The 20,634-nt window shown below is 41.7% G+C and overlaps 1 protein-coding gene across 1 annotated transcript; it reads right to left on the bottom strand.

Moving 5' to 3' along the window:
• Positions 1-9: 9 nt before the first annotated feature.
• On the bottom strand, positions 10-20,623 carry LOC142893537 (serine/threonine-protein kinase 26-like). The gene is made up of 12 exons (XM_076034193.1): positions 20,379-20,623; positions 8,567-8,635; positions 8,271-8,432; positions 8,005-8,061; positions 7,157-7,265; positions 6,605-6,762; positions 3,090-3,275; positions 2,703-2,845; positions 2,414-2,510; positions 2,107-2,169; positions 1,597-1,724; positions 10-1,477 (listed from the first exon to the last, which is right to left on the bottom strand). Exons 1-12 carry the CDS (start codon positions 20,397-20,399, stop codon positions 1,450-1,452), a joined length of 1,221 nt encoding a protein of 406 aa, XP_075890308.1. The 5' UTR covers positions 20,400-20,623; the 3' UTR covers positions 10-1,449.
• Between the last annotated feature and the right edge of the window lie 11 nt (positions 20,624-20,634).

Below are 20,634 nucleotides of genomic sequence, written 5' to 3' on the forward strand. Positions count from 1 at the left end.
AGCACAAGATTATTCTCAATCAAACTTAAATATTTATTCATAAAACTCTAAGTCCCGCTACAAAAAAAGAATACATTTCAGTAAAATCTTACATCTTTCATTTTACACCCCCGCCCCACGCAACAAGCATTCTTGGATCCCTTCTGCAATACATATATATATATACACATATGTGTGTATGTATATATATATACATATATATATATATATAAAAAGGCAAAAATATACAACAAACAAGTTTTATAGTGTCTTTGGTACAAACTATCAGCATTAGCCTTGATTACAGCTCCCTTTGCACTTTATATTATTAAAAAAAACAATGTCCCAACACAGTTTGTTATAAATTGAGTGAGACAACTCTCAAGGTTTATGTAAATAGAAAATAGAGAAGAAGAAAAAATATATTCCTTTAACTTTATTTTTCAGACCACTCATTTCGTGACGAATGTCGGTTATAAACCAACTGCTTGCGTTAAAAACAAAAGAACTACTCTGATGTAAACAAATGTATTTCGGCCCCTTTTTTTTTTTACTCTCCCACTTCAACAGCTGGAGCTCAATAGCTCATTACATTTGAAACAATTCCAACAACTTATTAGCGAGCTGCCTCAGTGATGCTGGCTCCCAAAACATGTTTCTTATTTTCCTCAAGTACGCTTTATTATTAAGCATTTCACTTACGCATTAATCTCTGATATTAGATAAAGATTTTTTTTTTTTTTTAAAAAAAGGGAAAGTAAAATTCTAATTGTTTGTTGTTGCAGGTCAGTGGGGGATTTCATACACATTAATGAGTACAGCTCCAGCAAAAACTTAATGTTAAAAGTCAAGGAAAATAAGCCTTCAAGAGTCAGGGAACTGTAATTTAAAGCATTGCCAAAGACAACTATGAAAAATGTGATATTGGCATATAATCTATCTCAAGTGCTACTGAACAAATGGATATCTACAAAGACATGACACAAAACATACTGCCGCTGAAGGAGAACTCTCACTCTGTTGTTGCGAGCTAAAAAAAAAACAACAAAAAAACATTTACGCATAAAAGTGTCGCCTATTTTCTTTTTAGTAATAGTGAACGCACAAAAATATTAAGGCACATGACATGTAAATGCAACTTGAGTCAGTCGACCTGTGGATTATTCATTTGGACAACTTTAGTTCATCGGCCCAGAAAGGGGAAATGAAAACCACAAATCTGATCTGACTCAAAACTGCATTTTCGAAACCTCTTCGAGTCCAAAGCTACACCTTCAACAAGCAGCAGTGAGTACATCTTACATAGTGTATATATTACATTGGTAGTGTGTGTGTGTGTGTGTGTGTGTTGGTGTGTGTGTGTGTGTGTGTGGAGGAGACATTGCACAGCAAATACCCTCTGCAATCATCCAGCAGCGTCACCACGAGGAGACACAGTCTCTCTTCAGCCTTCAAACGCTTCATTCCGCCTCACTTCTGCTCTAACTTTTTCGAAAATCTGATGGAAAAGAAAGACACAAAAAAACAGTATGGAAGAGGCAGTTGGGGAAAAAGTAACATAAATATAAAGCACAAATAAAAGGATGTAAAGTGAAAGTGCAAAGGAACGCCTCCCACCTGTCGATGATGTGTTTGACCATTCGGTCAGTGATGCCGGGACACAGGTCCTCAGCCAACTGGATGTTGCGTTCAAGCTCCTCGATGGCCATCCGCTGCTCAGAGTGCTCCTTATGCTGCTCCTTTAGCTGTAGAAGAAGAGAGAACTTTGAACTGACCTTTTTCCACATTAAAGTCATCATTATTGTATGTCTACACAAAGTATTCAAGTGTTCTTAACTACAGAAAGTCTTTCTAATTGGTTTGTGTCCACACAGAAACCCAGAAATAGGAGGAATAACCTTTTATTCCTCTTATTCTTATGACGATATTATGATATATTCTATTACATATTGTTTTATTCTAATAATTTACATTGACCAAAACAATTTGGCCGCTAGAAATATTGTGTATACAATACTATGTATTGTATTGTGTAGGCTGGTCAAATATCACCCAGCCCTTGCTGTAAGAGTAAATGTTTATTTACTCTGTTGGAAGAGGAAATTACACAAGTAAGTGTTTTCTAACCTCTGTGAAGACGGGAGAGATGACTGTGGACAGGCTGGCAGATTTATTCTGCTGATCGAGAGCCTGCAGAAAACAGAAAAAGAGAAGAGGAATAAGTGACAAGGAAGAAAAAACATTAATAACATTGAACATGTATTTAAATTAATGAAAATGTAACCACTCATTTTAAAATGTATTGATTAGGCTGATCACAGCAAGGGTTGGGTGATATTTGACCAGCATATATAACATAGTATTTTTTCACTCATCAACTGGCATGAACGCATCTATACAATATGTCATAAATGCCCAGAGAGATGATACTAACCGTTCCATTCAGAACTTTACGGCCCTCTGTCTTCTTCTGCCGGACGACGGTGAAGGACCACTCTGGAGAATCATTGTTCTCTTTATTGCTGGACTCACTTCACACACACACACACACACACACACACACACACACACACACACACACACACACACACACACACACACACACACACACACACACACACACACACACACACACACACACAATATCACGTTAACTGTCAGAAGCACAGCTGCACAGCAGCGCTCTAATGAAACATCAACTGGGACGCCGAGCCGCCGATTACCTGTCCGAGTCTTCAGAGCTGCTGTCGCTGTGCCCCTCCTCCCTGTACCTCCTGTACCTGTCAATCAACTCGCTGAGGTAGGACGTCTTCTTGCAGTGCTTGACGATGAACTTGTGCTTGAGGAGCTCCTTGGCTGTGGGACGCTGTGTGGAGAAGAAGACAGCATTTGACATCATAGACTGAGGACTCTCAGACGATGCACAAGGAAATCTGATTTCATCCACAAGGGGGCGACAGAGTGCCAGTAAGGTAGCTGCAGACAGACAGTAGGTAATAGAAATGTCATTTCATCATGTTGTTATTGTTGTTGTTGTTCTTCTTCTTCTTTATTGTTTAAAAGAGTCAAGTGTATTTCACTGGCGGTCCTGTCAGAGTGTTTTTTCTTACGAAGGTCGGGTCTTTGTTGAGACAGGACTCGGTGAACTCTTTGAAGCTCTTGGAGAAATCGCCACTCAGCGTCGGCGGGGGAGACTTGGGAATATGGAAGAGCACTCGCATTGGGTGCATGTCCGAGTTGGGAGGCTCCCCCTTGGCCAGCTCGATGGCCGTGATGCCCAGCGACCAGATGTCAGCCTGGAGGGGTGAAAGTCACATCTTTAGCATTTGACAAATGTCGACGTGCGTTTGAGGAGATAATGTAGTGAACCTGTCAAGAGGTTACAATTGCTAAAAACTGACACTTTGAACGAGATTTCAGCTGCATCTAAATAGGAAGCAGATACATTTTAGTGAGTTTTTTTTTGGTAGAAAGTAACAAGGTTTTTAAAAAACAATAAACGAAAAAAAAAAAACACATTGTGTGTACGTATGTGTGCATTGGTGTGTGTGTATGGAATTGGAATTTGAATTGGAATTGATTCCTGTAAATGAAAGAGAAATTATCAGAGGACAACATTAATTTGACCGACTTTAAAATAGATATATATATATATTTTTAATTACAAATATGTTGCAGTCAGATGTAAAAATGAATGAATGAATGAGTCCAGATGCTGCTCTTTCAACTGTTGGCTCAGAAAAGCCTCAGAAACTCAAGTACCAAGTTAGCCTTACTAATAATTCACTACAACTGCATTTAAAGGCAACATCTGGCAGTATGGCTGTGAAAAGGCCTGTTTGATCAAATAAACCAAGCAGATGCTACTGGTTCCCTTATTAGTCACAAAGATGCACATGGACTGTGACGTCAGTTCAACCGTCACGTTGGTTCGCAGAGCATGTGGCAGACAGGGCGGCCAGGCAGAGGCAGGGGGCGGGAGGTAACACACACACACACACACACACACACACACACACACACACACACACACACACACACACACACACACACACACACACACACACACACACACACACACACACACACACACACAGAGAGAGAGAGAGAGCTGCTCTGGGTCACATTACAACAGGGCGCTTGCTCGCTGTTTGACTGTTGACTGTGTCTTACTGTTACAGACTGGACATATGGTGAGCTGCAGCAGGAAAACCTCACACACACGCGTGCGCACACACACACACAAACCTGTGGTGTGTCTATCTTACAATGAAAATGTACTTCTTTGCTCCACAGCCTGCACCTTCACTGCAACTTTGTAAAACTGTCTAGTAAAACAGAATAAGAGTTGTTGTGACTGCCCCTGGTGCTAAAAGTGAGTTACTTTATTCATTTATTAAAAAAAGAAAAAAAAGAAAAAAAGAAAAAAAAGGCATTTGTCTTCAGTTCAGCAGCTGTTCAACAACAACAATGCAGCCATAGTCTCTCTTTGTTTCAATCATCTGTGTTTCTGCTGTTGTCCGTGTTGCTTTTTAATGTCATGTTTGTGCATCAACTCAATAGTCACATGATGCGAGTGTGGCCAGCACACGCACGAGCACACACACACACACACAAACATGCACACTTTTCTCCGACATGAAAATCAGGCATGAAGCTTGAGCAGGTCACAAGACGTCACCTGACCGTCTGCTTTTCATGTCTTTGCTTTGTTATGAGATCACACGCAACTATTTGAACTGCATTTCTCTTCCTTCAGCGTACATGAAGAAGACGTGCGTACAGTTCATAGCACACAACTGTTGCGTCGCTCTTACAACTTGACGGCATGTGTTCACCAAGCAGTACGTGACGGGACGGTATGTATAGACTGTGCAATGCGTTTAAACGTCAGTGCATTTCAAAAGGAGGACATGTTTATTATGACGTCCTCCCTGGAGGTCCAGACGACACAACAAAGAGTGTTTCCGTTGGATGCAAATTCAGCAAAAGCGCCCTGGAAATAATGCAAACAATGTCAACGGCGCACACGGCAACAAAGACTCCAGCTGATACACAAACTTGCAGTTCAAAAGGAGAAAAAGGAATCTTAAAATGGATATACACAAACACGACATCACAATCAGTTTGGCCAGTAGACTTCAAAGAGAGGCTCTTAGTATATTCTGTCCAGGAATGGAAAAGGGAATTGAGAAGCTTATCGTGAAATCAGACCATATCAACTGAAAACTTGATTTGAATCAAGTACAAAAAAGTAGTTTTTATTTAAGTGTAATTCAGTATTCCTAACTGTCCTGCAAATTCTTAGCTGATGAAGTAATTTACTGTATCCAACTTGGCTCACATCTGATTGTATGTTTAAAAAAAAAAAAAAACAGGAAATCCTTGAAAAAAGGAAAAAAAGAAAGAGAAAGAGTGGAACTCTGCACTCGGAACCGTTTATCATGTTAGTTGTAAACAATTTAATACCAGCAAATCAGAAACAATTATATAACTGGTTTTGATACGAGTTTGTTGTAAGTTATACAGAAGTAGCTTATGTAATGCTTATTGTAGCAGTAAAAACAGAAAGCAAAGCTTCTGATTAATTCATATTTAATCACACTATAAAATCAAATTCAAGCTATTAAACCTACACAATGACATAGTTGAAACATCTGACAAATAGGCATCTACAGTAGGCAACCGAGGAGGGTAGGCTACTACTACTACTACTACTACTACTACTACTACTACTACTGCAAGGTAAGCCTGTGTGAAGATCATTCAGAGTTCTGGATGTAATAAAAGAGATTTGTGAAGAAATAGAAAAGCCTGACAGCAGATTTCAGTTTGTCTGAAACATCAAAGCTGTACATGAGACTCACCGCTGAGCAGAGTACAAAGCACATTTCGCAGTTTTCTATTGCAAGGGAGGTGTTTTACCCTCAGCTTTATCGGACTCAGATGACATTACTGATAATACTTTACAGATAACTTTTTGGTGTGGAGTGCCAAGTTACTGCACTCTGTTTCACATTACAGCAAAGTAAGGAAACCCTCAATAGTAAAAGTGCAGATAACTACATTTTAAAAATAACTCCACACATCTACAAACCTGTGTAGATGTGTGGCCACAGTAAGAGCGTTTACATCGGGTCACTTTATTAGTCAATGAGAGATCAGATGGTGCCGTTGACATGAACACTGAGTAAAGTGATCGGACTGCTTTGCGTTTTCCCACAGTGCTGTGCACTATGATGTTGCCTGGACTTATCAAAGAGGCTAATCAAGTTTGTTGCGTCACTCTTTTATTTTATTTTGAAACCGCATTACCAAAGGAACGTTCTACTCAAGAGACCAGCACAGTTATTTTTTCTACATGCAATGAGGCGGGCTGCACAGAAAGCTGTGAGTGGGAAGCAGTTCTGTGCCGTTTACATGGACCCGAATTATAAACCAGCTGAAACCACCGTGAAACCACCTCTGATCCCATCGTGATTTCAATTTGGAAAGCGCCAATTCGATCGGATGTTTCCATGACACAATTTCAATCGGGTCCACGTTTAATCCAATTGCTTGTGGTCCATGTAACCAGACTCACTGACGGAACTTGCAGGCTGTGGTTCAATTGGAGGCGTCTCACCTTGGAGTCGTAGGCAGACTGCTGAATGACTTCGGGGGCCATCCAGAACGGTGTCCCCACAAACGTCTCCCTCTTGATCTGCGTGTCCGTCAGCTGACCAGCCACGCCAAAGTCAGCCAGCTTCACCTGGCCATGCTCCGACAGCAGCACGTTGGCAGCTGAAGAGAATTGTTGTCAGTTTGTCAGATCATCGTCACTATTTCATCTTATAAAGATTTGAATCAAACTAGCTGCAAAAACCTTGACTTCAAAGCTACTAAAAAACGTTCATTCTGATGCGTGTTTGCAGCATAAAGACACATTCATTTGTATTTTAATGTACCATGACTACCATTGCTGCCACTATTTGCGACACAATCAGGGTTCTCCAGGATTTTGCTTATTTTTTTATTTTACCACCAGGTGGCATTAAGCCCAGAACTACCTACCAAGATTTGTGTGGAATATGAGCTTGCCCCTGTATTTTAAGGTGCAACTTCAACTTAAGTGTAATACCCGAGGCCAACAGCAGAGGGTTTGCGCTGCAACATGCACAAGTCAATTTGACTTTACCTTTAATGTCCCTGTGGATTTTTTTTTCAGAGTGCAGGTAGTCGAGCCCTTTCAAGATCTCCTTCAGCATGGTGGCGATCTGATACTCATCAAACGGACCCGCCCGCAACTGGAGAAGTATACACACATTTCATATGCAAGTCAAGAGCAGGTCCACATGTAGGTAAGTAGCCATTATGTGCCACAACGATGCATCAACAGAAGCCCAAAACATGATTTTAACCTGAAAAAAACGACAGCTTGTATTAGTAAGTCATGATCCAGTGGGACATCAGCAAAAAAGGGATCAACATTAACAGCCTTTGCACAATACTGTCTCACCATGACATGCTACTCATTCGCCCAAATCGGGCCTTTAAATAACATACGCAAAAGCCAATATGGGCTCAAAGTAGACAGAGTTATTTCTTATACGAAAACAACTTCCAATGAATTCAGTTTAAAATCTAGCAATGTTTTATTTTGGCACGATATGAAACAACACAGATGACAGAATAGCAGAGCAACATCCAATATCCGCTGGCTGACTGGCAAAATACAATTTCAGTTTGCTAGTACAAGTGCAAGTCATAGATAGATAGGTAGATTTTTTATTATCCCAAATTGGGAAACAACGCTGTTGCAGCACTAAAAAAACAACACAAAAAATGACCTATACAGCAAGTACAAGAAATAGCCAAAGTAAATCTAAATAGAACAAACAAACAAGAGCAAGATGTGCAGAAATTTCAGAGAGGATATCGGAATGTCTCGAAATGTTTTATCTTAAGTTCTGATTCTGATTAAATATTTCACAGTTTGACTGAATTATACCAATACTTCTTTGTAGAAAACCACTGAACACTCACCAAATCGAGCGCTGACCCTCCACCAAGATACTCCATGATGATCCACAGTTTGCTGCCCTGAAAGAGAGACCAGAATTTCCAACACTGACGGAAGCTGCACGAGATGTCATCTCGCAGCAAAAGAACGCGCCAGCGGGTGACTCGGCTTCCCATCAGCCGTTGCTCTCGCCCCAGCACGGATGGGATGCGTTCGCTAAAGAGATCGCTAAAAGAACCACATCCTCTTCCTGCAACAGACTGGTGACGTGAAGTGGAGCACGGCTCACCTTCAGATACGAGCCAAAGTACTTGGTGATGTAGGGGCTGTCGCACTGGCTGAGGACGGTGATCTCCTGCTGGATGTCCTCGATCTCGTCCTCGGCCTCCTCCAGGTCGATGATCTTGATGGCCACCACGCTCTGCGAACGGTTGTCGATGCCTTTGAACACCTTGTTAGGAGAGAAGGAGGGGCAAAAGACTTTGGTCGGAGGGGCAAAAGACTTTGGTCGCAGGGGCTTTGGGCGTCAGGGGGAAAAGTAGATTAATGATGAGAAATTGAATACGAGGGATGAATGCCGCAGACCTCTCCAAAAGAACCCTTCCCAATGCGATCCAGTTTGGTGAACAGCTCCTCCGGGTCAACCAGGGCACTCTGAGGGACAGAGAGGAGAGACGAGCAAAAATAAGAATCCATATCAGAACAGTGAACATTAAGAAACAAACACTCAAGGAACCAACGTTGATCCACAATGAATGAAAAATGGTTGTAAATAGTGTCAATACGGATTGTAGAAGACTTAAATTAGGGCAACTGGACTAGTTTCTGCTAGCTTGAAGATGTTTTGCCTTTCATCCAAAGTGATGAGAGGCAAAACATCTTCAAGCTTGCACAAACTAGTCCAGCTGCCCTAACTTAAACCATCCACATCAAGATGACCTGGATGACTGAGAACCTTCGCAAAATGTCATAATGTTATTTCAGAATGTTCTTGCTGCTCTCTTTCCTCACCGTCAAGCTCCTTTTTGCCGTTTGCACGGTCTCTCGCAAGCCTCACCACTTTTGTCATTTCGCTGCACATCCAGCACGAGCACGTGACGAATAAATTTCTCGACTCTTGAATTGTAAAGGACTATTTCCTCTGAGGTGTATTCACGTAAAAAAAAACAAAGAAATGGAGGCGACGTCTCGGAGCTGAAGCGAGTCTCCGGAGGTCGCAGAGAGCTTCTCTTTCCATCACATTCCAGCGGCTTTGACTGCTATTTCCTCACACACAAACCTTTGCAACATGACAGTCATGTTGTCACCACAGAGCTCCACAAAACAGCACGCACGTGCTCCTGCCTGCGCGTGCATACACGCACACAAGCTCCAAAAACCCATTTAAAAAAAAAAAAAAACACGCAGAAGGAAGCCAGCTTGACGGTTAAAGATAACAGGAACTGAGCCACCAGCTGCCAGGCCGCATACACAAATACGCACAAGCGCCGGCAGAAACGCACACTTATCTCGGAGGATTTGGCACCAACTTGTCGTGATCTGCTTCCGAACTTCTACTGTTGTGGTACAAGGCAAAACGCAGCGCATTCATGTGAGTGTTGAAGTTAGGAGGTGCCACTTCTACTGTTTACAACATCAACGGTCCAGCGCCATCCTGTATCCTGTCTCATTTCAGCTGAACTTGTTGTCACACTTGGGAAACCAGCGAGAGATGAGAGCTTTACGGCGACATCCGCAGCATGAGAAATGAGTCAACGTGTTACAATTGTTCCCGCCGTGATCTTCTGAGTCAAAAACACTAGACGTTTTCATTTCGACAGGTCTTGTTCCAAATCTTTTTTTAAGGATTTGTTTTCCACTTTCTCAGGTTTCCCCAACCAGTTTGGAGGAAAACAATGGACCAACTACCAACTCAAAACAAGGCCATCGGCTGGAAAAAAGGAAGCCCATTTTCAATAAAATAAGTACTTTCTTTCTTCAACTTTCTTTGTATTTTACTCTTGATAGTCAACATTGTTGTAATAACTATGGGCTAAGGTGAGAATGCTGTAACGACCTTCCAATTTTTCCATTGACATAATTACTTAATTTCCCCAAAAAATAAAATAAATAAAAAGGTTTTCAATGGAATGAAATACCAGTTAGTTCCATCGAGCATTTTACTGGGCAGGACAAACTCAGCATTGCTGGCTTTGTGATATGTAATGTAACAGCACTAATGTCCAGTTAACAGGTGTTCTAATGCATCAAGACAAGGAAGGCAAAACTATGCAATTTAGATCTTTACTTCGTTGTTTTTTTTATTTTTTTGTTATTTTTGCACTGACGCACCTCAACAGACTGATTGAACAGAGATGTTCAATCTAGTAGAATAAAAGGTCTGCTGATATCACGACTCAAAGAAGTTACATTTGGAATATGCACAAAAAATAATGCAGTATTGCGTAGTGATAGTGTGTCAGACGGGGTTCAATCCAAAGGGGCCCACTAAACATGCAGCTTTAGGGGGGCACCCCTGGTCTCTCCTGGTGTCGCTCTATAAGCCTGGTTAAATGCATGGGTTGTGCCAGGAAGGGCATTCAGCAGTAAAACCTATGCCAAACTGGATGTGTAGATTGATTCGCTGTGGAGACCCTGAAGGGAGCAGCAGAAAGGATTTGCTTTTACACATAGCATGGTAGCATAGGTAGGCGGACTACACGGTGTATTTAAGGGGTAAATACTGCCAACCAAGATTTAAAACACAGTTAGCAAGCTTGTATCGATTCCTACAATTGCAATAGGAAGAAGTTTCTTCCAGGATGACATTCACGTAAGTACGACCATCCATCCATCCATTTTCCATACCAGCTTCTTCCCGACTCGGGGTGACGGGGGTCTGCTGGAGCCTAGGCGAACAAGTCGCCAGTTTATTTCCAATTCACCTCACATGCATGTTTTTGGACTGTGAGGGTAAGCCGGAGACCCCGGAGAGAACCCACGCAGACACAGGGAGAACATGCAAAGTCCACACGGAAAGGTCCCAGGCCTGAAGTCGAACCCTTGACCTTCTTGCTGCGAGGCGGCAGTGGTTGCTGTAACCACTGCATTCAGGTACGACCTCAGTGGAAAACCAAATTCATCGGAAACGTGAACATTTGACATGGTGCTACGTTTGTGCAAAAACTAGTTTAATCTTCATTATTTTTAGACATAAAGGTACAATTATCAACCTTATTTCCAATACATTCTAGGCAGTTTCTTTTTTTGAGTGCTAGACTGAGGGAGAACAGCTCTCCTCCCTGTCTAAACCATAAAAAGAGTTCCACTGTTCCAAGTGCTGCCAACAAGTTCCCAAGCAAGACACACACACACACACACACACACACACACACACACACACACACACACACACACACACGCGCGACTTGAAAGTTTTGGGTGGGACGTTTAATAAGCACACCCACAGAAGCATATGATGGCCCTATGATGCTGCACGCATTACCGCTCTGAACTAAAAAAAGGAACACACACACACACACACACACACACACACACACACACACACACACACACACACACACACACACACACACACACACACACACACACACACACACACACACACACACACACACACACACACACACACACACACACGCTGGCGCACACACGCTGCCCACAATGTTGCCACACCCTGTCAGCCAACACTGCAGTTAGTGTCTAATGATACTTTGAGCTGGGTGCAGTGACATGGAGTAAAACTGATTTGCAAAGGCACAATGACTATACAGGGAGACGGCAAGAGGAGGGTGAGAGGACAGAGGAGCTTTCACACATACATTGTCATAAACATAACAAAACATTGACCCCCATCAACAACCCTAAGTACAGATGTCTGCTAAAACTTGGCATACAGCTATAACACATACAACATCCCTGCAGTAGTGTGACACTATGCGGTGTGATCTGTTATTATACCTCCCATCAAGTTTCCTTCAGCTTTAAATTGTCCCCAGCTATAATATTTTGGTCTCCTTCTGTGCACTGAAAGGGTTTCCAACCTTGACTCCTCATTTCGTTTTCACATTTGTTTGGTCAGAATGGTTCGAATGATACAGTTCAGGCTGCTTTTAATTCTGTAACAAAGTCTCTCTATTTATTTAACAACAATGATGATTTATCAAGAAAAGATGTCAATTGTCGTGAAAAACGAAATCAAAAGGAAGCACAAGAGTTCTAACACTTTTTAAATTGGATATCTAGTATTAAATATTTCACCAAAAAGAAATAATAAAAAAAAAAAATCACTATGCTAAAACAATAACTTGAAAGTACTTCCCGAATGGAGTTATTAATTTCAGTAGTCAATGTTTTGCATATTGGAGAATGGTGACATTTTTAAATCATATTAGCGATTAGCAATATTAGCTAAAAACATATATCTGAAACAATGCTGTCAAAAGTAATTACAACTATTTGTCCAACAAAAACACAATGGGATTAAAAAAAAGAGACAACAGTCCAATTGTATCTTTGCACACAATCAGCATGTTAGCTTTGCCATGGATAGCATGTTAGGAATGAAAGCACCACTGTGCCTACAGCTCAAGTGGTCACATTAACTTTTCCTACAATAACAACAGCTGTACCAACATTATGCAACTCGTGAGTGTAAATCCAACTTTCCACTGTCTGCCTCTTCTGTTTCCATAAAGTTCCCACATTGCACTGGTGCTTTACTTTTTTTTTTTTTTCTGAACAGACCTCTCGAGGTGTAAGAGCCGTCATAAGTACCTCATATCGCTTGTTTTTTCCAGTCAGGAGAACCCACTGCGTTTCCTTATCCCACTAGGAAACACTCTTATGCTCTGCATTTCCCAGAAGAGCTCACCTATCGCCTCATCATCGATACCTAATCAAATACACTGGCATTTAAAAGACCCAGGTTGCCATAAATCTGGGTCATGAGTCCAAAGTGGAATTTACTGACGCATGAGTCACCTTGGATTTAGAAGAATCTTTGACATAAACTCTGAAGACCGGATATAAACTATGCAATGCAATTTGAAAACATTTTTTTTTTCATATGTATGAAGAAAAAATATTTGTTATACATATGGAAATATAGACATAAGAAATATTTTTCGAAAAGGTTCCAAATTACACAAGGTTTACCGTGAATAATACTCTGTCTACAGCTCGTCAGTATTTTCTAACAAACCACATCAAGCAGCATCCTCCTTTGAATTTACACTAAAATAGACAAAACTGGGTCAAAGAGGCAGCTGGTTGGGTTCAATGCCACCGAGGCACCCGCCAACAACTCTCAGTGCAGACCGCCCCAGTCACAATGCACCTGCCAATCACATCTGGTCAACCTGAGAATACACATGATGAGGTCCTATTATGTTAGTTGTGTGAGATAATGTCACCGCAGTGACAGGACTACACTGTCTGCTCCAGTCATAACGTCCGTCTGGTGTGAACGAATCATATCAGCATTTTTTTAATCTGGAGTGTTTTTCTTGAAAGGAAACAAATTGGTTTTGACGGAGACGTGAACTCAGGATGTCACATGTTACATGTGAAATACAGGAACATAAAGCAAGCAAAAATGTCAAAGAAAAACACAGACATATTGGGATTACAGAAAGCTGAGTGGTTAAACTTTGACCTCAGGGACAGGACAGGGGAAAAAACATTTCCAGGACTGAAGGAAGTTAAATATTCAACACCTGTTCAATCATTATAGGTTGTCCAGTAACTGTTACTGCAGTTAACTAGTAAGACATCAAGAACAGTTTTGTGGCATTACCTACCACAATGGTGCAGTTGTCAATGGGATATACTGTACACTTCCAGGGTAAACCAACAGAATGCTACAGAATGCTATGTCTGTATTTTTAAGTCCAATTTCAATTATGAGTTCTGCTGTACCGCCTTGTGCACCCAATACCATTAATGTGACACGATGACACCCAACAATAAACCAAAGCAGTACATTGCCGTCATCTCTATTTGTCCCTGCTATAAACAGTCTGTTCAATAGAAATGTTTAAACTCTACAGCGAGTTGAGAGTGACGAGGGAAACAGTGGTGACACGACGCAGAATCGTGTCGCAGCTTCGTGAAAACGAGAGCGTAGCTTTACAGCCCGCTGAAGTTTGCCTGGTCAATGCAAACATTGAGCAGGAGTAGAGAACTTGGCCAAGGCTGTGGAAACTCTGCGTGGAAGTGAGAGCAGGAGAGTCATGTTTTCACTGACAAGTGGTATCCAAATATCTTCACAAAAAAAGCTGTGTGCCTGTGAGTGTGCGCGCACTTGTGTGTGTGTGTGTGTGTGTGTGTGTGTGTGTTATGAGTTCAAAGGTCACAGCTGTGGGAGGAGGAGGTACAAACAGTGTTCTGAAAAATGACCTTTGCAGAGCGACATCATGTGAAAATCCCACCACACTCCAGCGTTTCCCGTTTCTTTTAAACGCAATCCAAAAAAAGCACAAAAACATACAAGAGGTCCATTTAAAGTTGGCAGTCCGATGATTATCATAACGTTGACATTTTTCAGGATTTTCACTCTTCATCTGGTCACAATGACAACGGGTGGAGGCAAAATCTAGCAGTTTGTCACCTCACACTGAGTTCATCACTGTAATACATTCAACAACATGTCAAAAGCAACCGTACAAAAATTAGCATAATGTTCCAATTAAAGGGAAAAAAAACTATTAGTACAACTAAATCATAAAATAGTTTCAGAATTCCTGTCTTGTGTAAAAAGCAGCATACTGTCCCTTTTTTAAACATAATTTGAAAACCTAAGCTGTAGTAAGAAAACGCGAAAATTAGTTAAAGTAAATATGCTACAGAATGTGTGGTGAATTTAATTAAAATGAATTCAAAATGACCAGCATTCTACCCATATCAGGGCTGCAGCCTGGAGGGCTTTATTAAAAAATAAAAAAATAAAAAAAGCAGTACAAAACAGCATATTCAGCCCTGTGCACTCTGCTCTGGTCTAAAGTTCCTACTGAAACAGATTCTTTGTTGTACCTTCCACGTGTGGAAGAGGACACAAACAAGGGTGGCACGAGGCGGTCTGAGAGTGTGGAACAGTAGCTGACTGCGGCTGCTGCCACACCCCAACAGGGCAGAAAATGTTTGAGGCCAAACGATTTGAAGGTGACGATGTTTCTCGAGATCACTAATGTCTTCCAACAATCAGCCTCACCCTGGATGACACCTATAAATCATAAAACGAAACTGAGAAAATATGACTCATAGGCATCCAGCCCAACTTGTCAAATGAGAAATACGTGTCATATGTACCAAATGGGTTACTTAATGCCTGTACAATACAGGAGCCACTTGTTGCTCTGTGTGACCTCTGGATGTGACGTTGAGGGAGGGAACATCAACAACGAGCTAAAACCAACAACCCAGCAGAGAAATGAAAACTTTTTATTATTCAGACCAACAGAAAAAAAAAATGAGTAATTTGTTAAGTGATGAGGACTACCTCACCCAGCAGTGAGTGCATGCAAGTCTTAACCTGGTTGAATTGGCGATCATGCCCTGAAGGGATTTCTGACTCTGCCCGCACTGAAAAGGTGCAGCTGTTAAAATACAAAGGACGAGAGGACACTCCCCGACGTTTGGTCGGGTCCATCTCTGTTGACACGCCTGCAGGTGGCTTCCCTGCAATGTTGCAAACGCCCGTGCGGAAACAATGGCTTGCACTGTACCAGAACAAGACGCGCAGAAGGCATAAAACCAAAGCGCAGGAAACGTCTATTATAAGATTCATGACAGAAGAGGGAAGCTTTGTTTATCTTCTATTTAGGAGAGGTCAAGGTGATAATCTAACGCGCTCAACTTTGACACACCTGAACGACCCCTTCACACTAAAGTTAGGCGGTCAGGGCATTAGTGTCCGTTTGTTTTTGACCCCAGAGAGATGAAGGAATCCAGAGCAGCATGGCCTGAGGCCGCCAAAATAAAAGGAAGATCATGGACGGTGGGCAGGCAGGCTCCTCAGATGGCAGCCTCAAAGCCCCAGCACCCAAGCTGAGCGACGTTGCAAAGCAGGTGGACTGGCACCCAAAGGCAAGACCTGGGACACCAGCACCCCCATACTCCAATGTGGGAAGTGATCCCAAAAGGCCGTTGCCCTGGTTCACCCAGTGCACCTCTACTGGATCTTCAGTCTCCTCTGGACCACTCCCCTTATGCGTGTGGTACATTTGTAAATGTGGCAACTACAATGAGATTTAAATGTGGTGACAGCTGGGCCACGGGAACCCTGCTGGTAGGCAGTGTTGCTAGCCTGAGTGGCCCCTGCTGCCCCATCATACCCTGGATGTCTATAGTGCATTTAAAATTGGGGCAAGGTCTCAATCAGGCAGGTAAGGAGGGAGGCAAGGCTGCAGGTAAGAAACCCAACAACAATGAGTATTGTACCTCCTTTCCCACTGGCCAAAAGTCCCAGGTCTAATCGACAGAGGTGATGAATGCAGCAGGAAGCCCGCCGCCAACCTTCACTTTGTCTCTTTTAAAACGGATGGGAAAGCTGCACAATAGTCCAGCACTGATTAGATACAGGCCCACATTGGAATATGTGGCCGAGTTGGACAGAGTCACAGAAGTTGCAGCTGGAAGAATCCACCATTATAGGACTTAAGTACAAAACTAATCTAAGAATAATCATAATCATTTGCATGCAGATACTGTAACTGGAAAAACATGCTCCTGAAAGTCACTGGAATATAACTTGCTAGGCAGCTGGATTGCTCGGATTTCAACCTTTTTCAGTCTTTAAGCTCTATCTTGTAAACTTGTGCAATATCAACCATACTTGTGCAATAACTGAGTGCCACTTTAAGTACTGTAGATATTTTTCTTTAGTTGCAAAATTCCATGACTTATTTTATTATTCTATTCATTTACCCTTTGTATATTGTGTTCATTCATAGCATTGCTATATTTGAATTTTTGTTTTATGATGCACTGGATGGAGCTGCGCTCCCAATTTGGTTGTGTGCACAGTCATACAATGACAATAAAGGCTTTGACTTGACTTGACTTGAAACACACCTCCAAATTGTTTTCAGCTGGTAAAAGTGTGACCAAACAAAGTGCTTTATTTGAGCAGGAAGACCGTGTCTAGCTCAGACCAGGAAGCCAGCAACGGTTGGTCGGCTAAGTTCAAAGTCACCTACTTAGCAGTTTTTTTTAACTGGGATTCATACATCTAATATTTTCTATGACAGCTTTCCTAGAAAGACATGAAGTGCACGCAAAAACATAATCATGTTTTGTTATCTGTATTTACTAAATTAAGAAAAATATATAGGAGTCACTTCCCAGCTGTTCTTTATTTCATGTCAAGCCAACAGTGACACGTCTTCGAAAACCTTATATTTCTCATTGAAATCAAGGAAAACAAATTAAAAGGTTTGCTCTGTTGTGTAATGGCTTACTATTGTTGATCTCTCAGAGTTAATGTTTAGAACAGTGTGGATGTGTGTGTCACTGGTGGAGGTGGTCTAGGCAGCTTGGCAACTCGTCCCCACTGACATTTATTGTGGGAAAGCCTGAAAGAGCTGTTACAGGCTCAGGAGCCCCGAGGCAAGACATGTTACAGCAGAACATTTGGAAACGTCACAGCTGACTGTATGAATCACACAGTCAAAGGGGTGAATTGTGTAATGATGAGACAGTGTTGTAAAAACAAAGAGCTTGTTTTGGGGTGTTTTTTCTTTTATAAATAAAGGGATGGTTTTCTCACCACCCACTGAATAATAATCCCACTTCAGAAAGATGTTTTCTTTGTTTTCTTTTCTTTAGCTGGCTAGATTTAAGAATAGCACCACTTATTATACAGAAATACACTGTGATGTGCTATGGGGTTAGAGGTTGAAAGCATACGGTAAGCAATCCATTACTCTGTCACCAAGTTGAATTAGGTGTGTACGTAACACAAAGGCAGATCATTTAAATGGAAAGAGAAGCTACCCTGACTATACAACTTATGCCTACATAAACTCCACAAACCTAATACCATTTTTTTAAATGTCATCATGTACTTGTTGGTGTACAAGTAAAACTAAATACCACACAAACTCTAAGCAAAATCTGCCACTTTCTTAAAACTCTGTGTGAATGAAAAGTTAAAAGTTTTACTATTGAAGTGAAACTATTGAAGTGTAAAAAAAAAAAAAAAAACTTTTACAAAAACGCCACTTGCACGCCACGTCTTTTTGCCGCTTTTATTTTAACATTTTAGGTTAGTACATTTAAATGAACTATATTATCTATCACAGTGGACAATTACTGCAACATGTCATTACCAAAATGCGCTTTTTTTATTTTTTTATTATAGAGTCAGTGGGTGGTGTCCATTTCCATCTGATTTGCACACAGGGAGGTCATGTGACCATACACTGCACACAGCCCCCTGCTTGACAAAGTACATAGAGCATGACTGGTTATCTGTGCTTGCTTTTGGTTCTCTACTGGTAAGTTTTTGGTGTTGGGCACAAGCAGATTTCTTTGAATTTTCAACTGTTGTTATACCGATATCCTCCAAGCCTCAACAAATTGTGCCTCTGTACCATCTTGTAGCACTACATCATCATCAGCAGTCAAGCAGCTATTTCCAAGTTCTGACACAACTCATCCCTCTAACCACCATCAATCTTTTCAACAGGTAAAGCAGATAATACCGTAAGCTGAGGCGGTGGTGCAGCTGCTGCCGGGTGTCAGGTACGTGTTGACTTAACCAACCTGCGAAGCCACCTGTGCCCCGCCCACTTGGCGCAAACAGAGCAGGCAGAGCAAGTAGGCTGACAATCAGACAGCCAGTCCCACAGGTAGACACACCTAAGAGCCAACCAAACACAAGGCCCTTCAAATCGTTTAACACGCCCAACGCTCAGTCCACACAGGTAGAAGAAACAAAGTCCATCACTGATTAACCTGCACTAGGTAAAAGGTGGGGGTGTCCCAGAATACATACCGTAACAGAGTTATCACGCAAACGCAATGATAATTTAAATGTATCAAAAAAATGATCTCAAATGAGGACTTGGTATCCATAAAAATAAACACAACACGTCACAGGAAGAAACGCCATAATTACACAGTACGACACCAAGTCCATTCTGAGAAACTCTTGGCTATAGATAATAAAATGACCAGGATATGAGTCACAACTGGAACAATTTGCTCATACTGCCAAGGTGCAATCAACATCTTCATCTTAAAAATTCCAGACAATAATAATAAAAAAGATTCTTTACATGAAGTTGAGAAATGTGTAAACTGCAAGGAGCCGAGACACAGAGGTGTGAAATGGGAGTAAATTGAGAATGAGAATTCTAAACTACATTAACTATAGTACATGAAAAGGGCAAATACTGGTGTCAGATAAAACCAGATTCGTCCCAAGCAGCACAGGTATTCAAACTACACCCAGGAGTGACAGTCTTGTGAAAACTGGCCAGTATAAAACCAATAGCGTTGCAGCAACGGCTTAAAGCAACAACGTGCAGGGATTCCAACAAAGACAAATAGCCTCAGAATCATTTTCATGATTCACGTGTGGTGTGGCTGGCCAGGTTTAAGACTACACAACTCTGGTTGGCTGGCCTAGCACCCGCTTCTGAAAGCACCAATCCACCAATGCCTTGCTTGGTGTCCTCTTCTTGGACGCTGACTTGGTCTCTTTTGCCACATACAGAGGTGAGCTCGCTTGTTTCCTATAGCCAGAGAAGTAGTGGCGATGTTAACGTCAGTGTGTGTGTGTGTGTGTGTGTGTGTGTGTGTGTGTGTGTGTGTGTGTGTGTGTGTGTGTGTGTGTGTGTATTGTTTTGTTTTGGCCATAACGTGCTCGCAAGAGGGTGGCATTTTAAGGAAGGCAAACACCATCAAGTGGCTTGAACAAGGCGTCTGAGCTTGTATACGGCCAGACCGAGGAGGAGGTATCAGAAAATGTGCCCAATCAAACTGTTTAAAAGTCAATTTAATGACATCTGAAAACGTCCTACGACATTGGATCATTTCACATTCAACACACAATGGTTAAACAAGCTAATATGGGGATATTATGGGCACACAGTATTTTCCCACACCAGGCACTCACGTTGCATTCATTCTAACCAATACAAGTCTAAATGATAGGATACAAGGTAAATAACAAACGGATGTCATCTTTAAAATAAAAATAAAAAAACAACCAACTTTGCGGCTTCTCACGGTGCTATCTGAGGTACAGCTGGTATGTTTTAGGTATAAATAGGACAGCATTCTGTCACTTTAAACTTACTTTGGGCAACTAGAGCCTTTTAAGAGTCAGTCAGTGAAAACTCGACGGTTCGAACGCTTCAGACTAAACCTCCGCGTCCACCTTTCAACTTACCTGCATACCAGGAACTTCCATGGTTACTTCGAAGTATGAACGCCCTTTTCCTCCTCCAGGTTGGTGTGTCTCCTTCGAGTTTTGCTTCTTCGGAATCTCCTACTTTCCCACTGTGAGGTAAACTCCTCCGGAAAAAGTTCGAAATTCGAACCGATAAGAAGCAAATGTGTATCCGATTTTTAAAGCCGTTCGACCGCAGCAGATAAGGAACTGAGCAAACTACGGACACAAACACGCACAACTACCGAGACAGTGT

This window comes from Nelusetta ayraudi, unplaced genomic scaffold (genome assembly GCF_046127955.1).
Source record: "Nelusetta ayraudi isolate G7.1 ecotype Tasmania unplaced genomic scaffold, CSIRO-AGI_Nayr_v1 ptg000042l, whole genome shotgun sequence".
In the NCBI taxonomy this organism is placed as follows: Eukaryota; Metazoa; Chordata; class Actinopteri; order Tetraodontiformes; family Monacanthidae; genus Nelusetta; species Nelusetta ayraudi.